An 11225-nucleotide genomic window follows, 5' to 3' on the forward strand; every position below is an offset into this window, starting at 1 on the left:
CCTAAATAACTGACCTGAATTGAAACCGTCATAATCCTACCATTCAATGATTAGGCTACTAATCATTTGCACAAATTAACAATTGTACTCTTTGCCTTAAAAGTAAGCAGAAGATAATGTTACTCAGGACATTTACCATGAAGATCAATTTTCTACAACGCTAGAATATGATGCGTAAATATCTCTTTCACTCTGTTCCTCCCTCTCTCTCATTGGCTAAAATATAAATGTCCTAAGTCATATTAACTTCCACTGCTCGCTTTTAATGCAAAGTGTACAGGTGTTCGTTTTTGCAAATGACAAGTGACACATTGAATGGTTTCAGTTAAGAGCAGTAGTTCATAAATGTACATTTTTAGACTATTATTTAGTCTGTCCGCTATTATCTGTCACGCTTTTTTTTTGCGTTTTTTAAATTTTTTTATAGAGGACGAGTTTCCTTCTCTACACATTATATGCCTTACTCCCTGTATATATGGACATAGAAAATAAAGACACTGAAGTAATTGGACTGTAAAATCTAGAAACTATAAAGATAATAAAATGATAAATTCCATGCACACTATAAACATGAATATAACAGAGTATATTCATCAGTTATTTCCCCCCAGGCAAAATATAAGGTCAAAAACCATTGAGGTGTCCTCTCCCTGTTGTTACATAAATGTACAGTAGCCTACATCACTAGATAGTTACTGGTCCAGTGAACTAAGACTATTATTTGGGAGGATTGTACAGTTAGGATATGTTCTTAAAATTGTACAATCCTCCCAAATTATATTCCCAGTTTACTGGACAACACAAATTGTGTGCTAAGAATGCCAAATACAATGCACATGGAAGAGGAACAAACATGATCCTTATTGTTAAAGAATAAAAAAAGAAATTATAAACTACAATAATTTAAGGTGCATTGGGGAACTATAGAAATGTACAGCATTGTATGTGTTGCCCTTAGTAACAGACTTCATTTAAAACACATTTGAAACGTCATCAGCCTTTTCTAATTATCTCAACAACTGCCATAATATATTCATCAAACTTCTAACAACAATATGAACAGCAGTCTTCATACAGCAATATAACAGTAACAATGACAAATTTATAATTATAAAAAAAAAAATAATGGTCACAACTTTGAATAATATCAGTACTTAAATGAACAGCAATATGCACCTGTTGTATTTTAATCCAGGCTGATAATAACAATAGGGTAAAACCACTGCTGGGTGATCAGAAAACGTTCCAGGATTAAACAAATCCTGGCTGTTAGCCTGGTCAGGAGCAGGATAGCTGTTAGCCTGGTTGTTAGCCTGGTCAGTAGCAGGCTAGCTGTTAGCCTGGCTGTTAGCCTGGTCAGGAGCAGGAAATCCCGGCTTAATCCCTTATCTTGGTTTTGTGAAACAGGCCCCAGGTCTCTTGGTTCTCCTGAAGTGTTGATGAAGAAGCTGACTTGAAATCAAACTGTGATCTGATGTGATCAGAAATGTTCTGGAGACAGGAAGAGACACACATCATCAGAATATACAAACACACACACACACACACACACACACACACACACACACACACAGACACACACAGACACATACACACACAGACACACACATAATCAGTCAGCCTCCATCTTGGCTCTGCCACTGGTCTGCATCAGAAACAGCAGAATGACTAAATTCGTTCAATCATGGATTAATCTCTCTGGAATTACTCATGGGAAGTAATATATATTTCACTATTTCTTTCTATTTCTTTCTTCAGATATTCCCTGACTCAACTAACATAAAAAATATGTTTTCATTTGGAGATTAGTGGAACATCCAAACATTCATTAGTTATCAGACACACACACACACACACACACACACACACACACACACACACACACACACACACACACACACACACACACACACACACACACACACGTTGGTGGTGATTTCCAGAGGTGGAAGACTTACTCAGATCGTGTATTGCAGTAAAAGTAGAAAAACTATTTTGTAGAGTTACAAATTACTTGTCAGTCACAAGTAATAGTACAAAAGTATTATCAAAATATACTGTACTTATAGTACCAAAAGTAAAAGTGCTCATTATGCAGTGTAATATATCTTATTTTATTGGATTATATTATATTATTATGCCACATCATATCTCTGTAAGATGGGCTTTTCAGCTGTTGCTTCACTGAAAACAAAGTACAGATCTCAGCATGACTTGAGAGTGGCAGTATCAAGCCTGCAACCCCCCCCCCCAGGCTCATTGCAGCCACTAATGCAGGGATAAATAGACCTGTCTTGCCAAATTAATTTCTCTTCTTTTCTTTTTTTAACAGATTGCAAAGTGGCACTTTTATTTCTTTTCTATTTTTGAACTTGATACAAATTTTGACACGCTGCACTTTTATTTTATTTATTTTTGACCTTGCTGTTATTGGATGTAGATCATTAGTTTGTATTTAGATACAACTTGTTACTATACTAATACTATGTGTTACTTCAATTAATTGGAACATTTTAAGTTTGTTGCGTATTTCATTATTATTGTGTTAGGGCGATGGAGGCAGGTGGGGCTTGAAAATCCCCCCTTGTCCAAAGTGGGGAATGACCGAAAAAGTTTGAGAACCACTGATTTACAGTATTTATGTTTTCTTGCAGCCAACCGTTCATTCATGCAGCCCACTACAGAGTCTGGTTATTACTGTACGTACACACCGCCACCGACTTGAGCTTCTAAAGATACAGGAAGTCAGTTATTTTCAACGGAAGCTTCTCTCAGCTGCAAGGAGCGTCAAATCTGTCGGCATCGCGTTTTGAGCGTCAATCACAAAGTTGAACTTTGGTCAACTTTATGGTAATGAGCTATGACGCGGTTCGGAATATAGACGTCCTTCGCCCTGGCTGATTCCGGAGAAACATACGATGTAAACTTTGGTTCCTACCAAGACTTTATTTCCGTGAAAATGGAGGAAAAGCTCATAATCGCTGTTGCTGGGTCCCCCTATCAGTTATGATATTACGTTGTTTGCGTATAGGCAGGTAACGTTAAATGGTCGTTAACGTTACCTGCCGGTCACATGGTCTCTAACCAGTCCTCACGGTGAAGTCCTGCACGTATCAACAGCTGGCGGCTGCTCACTCTGCCTGCATTCTGCTGCAGTTCAGCGGCTAACGAGCGAGCTAACTGCTAACAGACACCGCTGCGACCAACAAACAATACAAATTCTGTCATTATATATGTAATTTATAAAAGGTTTCTAGTGTTAGTGTACTGGCCGTGCAGTGGCTGCTTGTGCTGTTTCTTCAATCGTGTGTTGAACATGATCCAAGAACGCTGCCACGTCAGAGCGGCCAAAGCACCAATCAGCTTCCCCTTACTTTCTGACACGCGTCCTCGACAGGGTGGCCAGAGCTTCTTTGCAGCTCAAGTCAGCGGCGGTGTGTACGTACAGTTAGGACGTAGCCTAGCCTAGTTATGTTTTAACCCCTGCGACGGCCAAAAAAGCAAACCGTCACCTCCTAACGTTACACTTCAGTTTGTTTCAGAGGATTTAATCCGCGAGCAAAAAGAAGTTATAAATGTTCAGAGAAAGTAAATATCATATTAATAACACAGAGGAGTTTCTTCAGATTAACAGGATCAGAGGATCATCTGGGTCCAAAATTTGAAATGTGTCAAAAAAACTGCAGATTTAGTGAGAAATAATTATAATAACTTAAACAAACCTTTCTTCAAACTGCAGCGTGTATGTTCACTGTTCTGTGAAGTCTTTGAGTTCTTCCTTCATCTTCTCCAATTCATCGATAACTTTCTGACAGCGATCAGCTGACTGGATGATGGAGTCTGTTAACTTTCTGTCCTCTTCAGGGGTCGCAGTGATTGTGAAGATGTTCCACATAGCAGACAATACTCCTCTTCTTACCAGTTCAGACAGACTCCTCTGAAACTCCAACATGTCTATCAGAGTGATTCCAGTCTGAAGTTCAGTTGACCTTTTCTCCAACTTCTCACATGTCCTCTTTATTTCTTTCAGGTTCTTCTTCAGCGGTTCAACCATCTCCATGAAGTCTTTCCCCAGTTCTTCTACTTTATTTATACTTACACTCTCTAATCTCCCTTTTGTTACATTTACACCAGCAACTAAAATGGCTGATCCTGCTGCTAGTCCTGCTCCTATTGTTCCTACTGCTGCTATTACTGCTGCTCCTGCTGCTCCTGCTGCTCCTGCTGCTGCTACTCTTGCCCCTCCTGCTGCTAGTGCTAGTGCTGTTGATTCTGCTGCTACTACTCCTGCTCCGCCTGCAAGTAAGCCTAACGGCGTGCCAAGGGCTGTGACTCCTAGTACACCAGTTCCTACTCTTCTGACTTCATCTGTTGTCTCCTGCATCTTTCTGACTTCATCAGCGATCTTCCTAAACTCTCTAATAATCTGTCTCATCTTCTGTTCTCTGCTGTCAAACTCTCTGATGAATGAAGCTGCATGATATTTAAGTTTATTCATTAATTCAGACAGATGAGGAGAGAGGTCTATGCTCCTTCTTCTTCTCAGGTTTGCAGCCATCTCCAGGTCTCCAGGTCCTCCAGAAGTGTTGACTTCAAATCAAACTGTGATCTGATGTGATGTGGTTTGGGATGAACTGGACAGAAAAGTGAAGCAAAGCAACCTACAAGTGCCACACATTTATGGGAACTTCTGCAACAGAGTTGGGAAGAACTTTCTGAAGAATATTTGATTTCCATTGTAGAAAGAAAGCCATGAGTGTGTTCAGCTGTTATATCTGCCAAAGGCAGCTACTCTGATGAGTCAAACACTTATAATACATTTTGGTTTATAAATTGATTCCATGATTTATTTTTTAACTTCAATTGTTCATTTGTTCTATTCTTTCATTTCAGAGTACAATAAGACATTGAACTGCATGAATTTCAATAAAAACCTGGAAAAATTGGGGTGTTCTAAAACTTTTGACCGGTAATGTACATATGTATATATATATATATATATATATATATATATATATATATATATATACAGTGTTGGGGAGTAACGGAATACATGTAACGGCGTTACGTATTCAGAATACAAATTATGAGTAACTGTATTCCGTTACAGTTACAATTTAAATCGTTGGTATTTAGAATACAGTTACATTGTTGAAATCAATGGATTATATGATGATACTTCTCTGTTTCAGGAGTTTATTCACTCTGAATAAATTAAGGCAACTCAATGGATTTTCCAGAAGCCCCGATATGAAACAGAAAAAAATAGCTATTTGCGTGATCAGTCACAATGGAGTCGGAACCGGCACGACAGAGCCAGGACAGGAATAAGTTTCTATCTTGGAAATTCAAACAACATTTCACATTAAAGAACGAACAGGGAGAATGAAATATAGCTATGTGCCGTGCAGCCTCTGCTTGGCAGCAACCAACCTCCTTTCAGCGTCCAAATTACTCCACCTCCAACCTGAAGAAGCATCTTAAAGTAAGTTATTATTTTAATTAGCCAAGGGTAGTCGTCTGCTGTAGTTTTACTGGTCACCTTGCTATTTTAACATTGACATGCGACTTTACATTCTCCTAGGTGCTGATTTACTAGCTCCAGAGCCGTTTAAAGACTGACTAGCCCCGTTTGACATGCTAACTAACGTTAGCTAAAATTAGCTCGTGGTAGCTTAGACCGCGGTTAGATTTTTGTAGTATGCAGTTCGGGACTACCAATACAATAATCTATCTGCTTGTTCAGGTACACATTCAGCTAGTTGGAATAAAAAGAACACACCATTATAGGCCTGTTTAGTAAGATGGATGTGATAGCTGCATTCCTACACTTATAAAACACAATTCAATGTGGAAGTAATCCTGAATTAATCCAAGTATTCAGAATACGTTACTCAGATTGAGTAACGTAACGGAATACGTTACAAATTACATTTGTGGGCATGTATTCTGTATTGTGTAACGAAATACGTTTTGAAAGTATCCTTCCCAACACTGCAGAGATGGCAAAAGTACTCACTTCCCGTACTTAAGTAGAAGTACAGATACTTGTGTTAAAAAATACTCTGGTAAAAGTAGAAGTACTGATTTAACTTCTTTACTTAAGTAAAAGTAACAAAGTACAGGCTTTGAAATGTACTTAAAGTATAAAAGTAAAAGTAGCCTTGCGAATGAATGACCACTTTTTATGCAAAGCTACCTGGACCACACACGTTACTAGAGTGCAAGATGAGAAACTTCAGTGGACATAAAAACCAGGCTCTTTATATGCCATTGTCTACATTTTAAATGGATGTCTGCCAAACATCACATATATGATTATTGTGACAGAGACTGGGACTCCAGCTTAATAAGATTCTGACTGAGTAGCAAGATATGAATTCAATTGTGATTCTGTGAGAATTCACAGATCCAGTTTCTCTTTTTTAATCGTCCCCTTAACATTTAAAGGAATCTACATGTATGTGTGTGTGCTCAAATATAGAAAGAAAATAAAGGATACAATATGAATTACTAAACATAGATTAATTAAGAAGTTCCCCATACTTTTAGAGTTACACAGCACATTGGCCAGGAGTCATACTTGATGCCTCCTAGCCTATCTCAAACATCTCTCTCAGATAAGGCCAGGGATGATTGGGAATGTCTTGCTGCTTGTCTGCCTAATCTCTGGGATCTCTGTTTTCTTCATTTTCAATAATGTCGCCGTCCATACTACTAGTGCTAACGTTACCACCATCATGCTGCAATTATTTGCTGCAAATGAATGCAGAATGCGGCCGAATCTGTCGAGTCGTCTTGTAGTGGTGCGTTACATGCAACGTAGCCTACAGTATATTCCCATCCAATTAGATTGAATTCGGTATTGATCACGTGAAAAATAATAACGGTAACTCCAGTGAAATTATTTGAAACTTGCTAGTGAGGATTAGATTAGGACCGTATTTAAAGCTGATGCTGGTTTCAAACTTCGCCCCCCCCCCCAGGTGTGTCTGTAAAACACGGACAGAGACAACTTCTCTCTTTTGATGCTTTACAAGCAACGTGAAACCTAGCTAACAGGTGAAGAACACAAACAACTAAATCACTAGCTAACCTACTTTAACTGTACATGAACTATAGACCAATACAACAACAGGCTTACATTAACTGACAACATAAGTTATACGACTTACAGTTCTCAAGGACGCACACACACCATCTCAACTGATTATCCTCCGGACAGCTATATTACTATCACTATATATAATATTACTATAATACTAGTCTCTCTTTCTTTTTTCTCACTTTTTTTCTGTGTGGCGCACGCGCCCGCTCGCAGTGTGAGGCGCGTGTCCGCGCTATTCTCCGACATTACGACCTCTTGTACAAAACTAAAGTAACGAGCCAATTTTTTAAATGTAAGGAGTAGAAAGTACCGATATTCGTGTTAAAATGTAAGGAGTAAAAGTAAAAAGTTGCCAGAAAAAAAAATAGTAAAGTAAAGTAGAAATATCCGAAAAATCTACTTAAGTACAGTAACGAAGTATTTGTACTTCGTTACTTCCCATCTCTGCAACACTGTATATATATATATATATATATATATATATAAAATATATAATATAATAATAAAATATAAAATATATTGTATATACAGTGTACACTGTATATACAATATATTTAAACTTTAGTTACTTTAGAATACTGTGAATGAAGGAATATGTTTTAGCCTCTTTTTTAAAAACATTTTATCGCTTTTTTCAACCAAATACTACAGTAATCTGTCTGTGTTTGTGTGTGTGTGTGTTTCTGTGGAACTGACTGGCTTTGTGCCATCAAACCAGTCTGCCTAAAGTAGGGAGGAAACATTCAGCAGCACAGGAATGATGATTGGTGGGGACATAACAGGTGGATGATATGTCTAGGAAATAGTTATGTTTATCACAAGGTTCACCCAGGTGTGCCAGCTGCCAAAAATAGTTCTGCTGCATGCCACTGGTCCATGAGTTTGTGTTGTGGCGACTGTTTCTCTGATCTTATATCCTTAGTTGTAAGGTGGATTGTGTACTCGTAGGGTAAATAAGCACCCGCAGAGATCCTTACATTTCATTCAAATGATGCAATATTTATTTCGTCAAAAAAAAATCCTCCGTTGTTGACTTTCCACAGAAACTTAAAATTAAACTTAAAACTTTTCACACTGTGTACGCTAAACTATGGTCACTAAACTGTGTCCTTCCACCTCTCTTCTTACTCAAACAAAAGAACATCCCAACCTGTCACCCAGCTCACCTAGACCTAATTTGGAGGAGGAGCGGAGGTTGCCGTATTTTAGTAATTATTTTAAGTTATTTCTCCAGATATAAAGAAATTATTAAAAATAAATTTAATTTAACAATTTAGCAATGAAATAGAAAAATAATGTCAATACAAATAATCTTGTTTGTTTTTACAATTAAATGAATAAATACCAATAAACTTATTATGGCTCCGACAGTTTGCGTATGTGTTGTACTGCATCTGTAATATTTGTGTCTCTGTATAATTTTTCTTTATGTGGACATAAATAAATGGTTGAAATGTGTGTGTGTGTGTGTGTGTGTGTGTGTGTGTGTGTGTGTCTGAGTTGTTTCTCTGAAACCACATGACCAGAGAAACCTGTCAAACAACTGCAGAGTCTCACCTCAACAACAGCTGACTTTAAAGAGGAAATTATGTTTTATTATCTGACAACATTATGGGATGGATCCCTCCAGAGATAGAGCTTTTAGTTTAACATGAAACCATCTCAACACTATGTCACCTTGTTAGTCTGCTAAATCAAACTTAGTGTTCAACATCTTCAAAAGACAACCGTGAACATATTTGTAACTAAGTTAACTCATAACTTTATGCAGCGAAGATTTGGTTTTATCAGTGTATTCATGAGGTCCATTCAACTTTGTGTGTGTGTGTGTGTGTGAGTGTGTGTATGTGTGTGTGTGTTCTTACCTGTGTGTCTATCAGCTGTGTGAGGCGGTGCAGGTGAAGCAGCAACTGAGCGTGCTCAGTCTGTCTCAGCTTTAAGTTCTCTGAGTCGTATCTCTGAATTTGGAATTTCGTTTCTCTGAAATCACATTTCAATGAGCCAAATCTGATTGGCAGTAACGTTTAGAAGAAACGTGGGACGTCCCACAGTGACAGAGGGCAGTGAGAACAGCTGCACTGCCTGTATCTCCATCATGAAACCTCTGACTGGCTCTGTGCCATCAAACCAGTCCCACTGCCTAAAGTTGGGAGGAACCATTCAGTGTTAGGCAGCAGGGTGCGACAGCACCACAGGAATAATGATTGGTGTGATGATGACATAACAGGTAGATGCTCAGTCTAGGAACTATTTCTGTTTGTCACAAGGTTCACCGAGGTGTGCCAGCTGACAAAATAGGTCGGGGGGTGGGGGTCTCTAAAGGCCCAAACGCTCTGAAAGAGGTAATTGACGCCTCATCTGATGCTTCTATAACACACTGCAGGCATCAGATTTGAAGCGCCAACACCACAGAAGCATAACAGCATAAATCTGGTTAGATTTTCTCCCTTGACGGACACGGTTGTAAAACCTCCGTCAATCCTGCAGGAACAGGAAGCTTTGAAGCACAACAAACGGTATTCTGGACAGCCATTATATATATTTAGCCTTAATGCTTTGGTCAGAAAAAGCCACAAAAATGTTGAATAATGACTTCTTTTAGTCAGTATTTCCATGGAGTATATTTCTACAATGCTCAGCTTTGTTCTAGCCAGACCTTCCTCCACAGAGCTGTAGAGATAGAGCTGGCTATGAGAGACTACTAGACCTTCCTCCACAGCTCTGTAGAGATAGAGCTGGCTACGAGAGACTACTAGACCTTCCTCTACAGCTCTGTAGAGATAGAGTTGGCTATGAGAGACTACTAGACCTTCCTCCACAGCGCTGTAGAGATAGAGCTGGCTATGAGAGACTACTAGACCTTCCTCCACAGCTCTGTAGAGATAGAGCTGGCTACGAGAGACTACTAGACCTTCCTCTACAGCTCTGTAGAGATAGAGTTGGCTATGAGAGACTACTAGACCTTCCTCCACAGCTCGGTAGAGATAGAGCTGGCTACGAGAGACTACTAGACCTTCCTCTACAGCTCTGTAGAGATAGAGTTGGCTATGAGAGACTACTAGACCTTCCTCCACAGCTCGGTAGAGATAGAGCTGGCTACGAGAGACTACTAGACCTTCCTCTACAGCTCTGTAGAGATAGAGTTGGCTATGAGAGACTACTAGACCTTCCTCCACAGCTCGGTAGAGATAGAGCTGGCTACAGAGACTACTAGACCTTCCTCTACAGCTCTGTAGAGATAGAGTTGGCTATGAGAGACTACTAGACCTTCCTCCACAGCTCGGTAGAGATAGAGCTGGCTACAGGAGACTACTAGACCTTCCTCCACAGCTCGGTAGAGATAGAGCGGCTAAGAGAGAACTACTAGACCTTCCTCCACAGAGCTGTAGAGATAGAGCTGGCTATGAGAGACTACTAGACCTTCCTCCACAGAGCTGTAGAGATAGAGCTGGCTATGAGAGACTACTAGACCTTCCTCCACAGAGCTGTAGAGATAGAGCTGGCTATGAGAGACTACTAGACCTTCCTCCACAGAGCTGTAGAGATAGAGTTGGCTATGAGAGACTACTAGACCTTCCTCTACAGCTCTGTAGAGATAGAGTTGGCTATGAGAGACTACTAGACCTTCCTCCACAGCTCGGTAGAGATAGAGCTGGCTACGAGAGACTACTAGACCTTCCTCTACAGCTCTGTAGAGATAGAGTTGGCTATGAGAGACTACTAGACCTTCCTCCACAGCTCGGTAGAGATAGAGCTGGCTATGAGAGACTACTAGACCTTCCTCCACAGCTCGGTAGAGATAGAGTTGGCTATGAGAGACTACTAGACCTTCCTCCACAGCTCTGTAGAGATAGAGTTGGCTATGAGAGACTACTAGACCTTCCTCTACAGCTCTGTAGAGATAGAGTTGGCTATGAGAGACTACTAGACCTTCCTCCACAGAGCTGTAGAGATAGAGTTAGCTATGAGAGACTACTAGACCTACCACTTCCAGGAGTACCTCCAACATCTTTTATAGCTAGTGTTGATCTTCTTCTTCAAGCCCAAAGAGAGGGAAGAGGGGGGAAGAGGTAGTTCATGTCTGTCTCGGTTCCCCTTCTGTGTCCTTTGGTTTGTC

General features: G+C 39.8%; 2 protein-coding genes across 3 annotated transcripts in view; both read right to left on the reverse strand.

Moving 5' to 3' along the window:
- The window catches only part of LOC120545322 (molybdopterin synthase catalytic subunit), a 346107-nt gene that overhangs the window by 313521 nt on the left and 21361 nt on the right, over positions 1 to 11225 (reverse strand). The window lies entirely within an intron of this gene.
- Positions 1377 to 4548, reverse strand: LOC120545307. The gene is made up of 2 exons (XM_039779549.1): positions 3723 to 4548; positions 1377 to 1491 (listed from the first exon to the last, which is right to left on the reverse strand). The coding sequence occupies exon 1, from the start codon at positions 4496 to 4498 to the stop codon at positions 3749 to 3751; it is 750 nt and encodes a 249-aa protein (XP_039635483.1). The 5' UTR covers positions 4499 to 4548; the 3' UTR covers positions 1377 to 1491; positions 3723 to 3748.

Source organism: Perca fluviatilis, chromosome 17 (assembly GCF_010015445.1).
Source record: "Perca fluviatilis chromosome 17, GENO_Pfluv_1.0, whole genome shotgun sequence".
Classification (NCBI taxonomy): domain Eukaryota; kingdom Metazoa; phylum Chordata; class Actinopteri; order Perciformes; family Percidae; genus Perca; species Perca fluviatilis.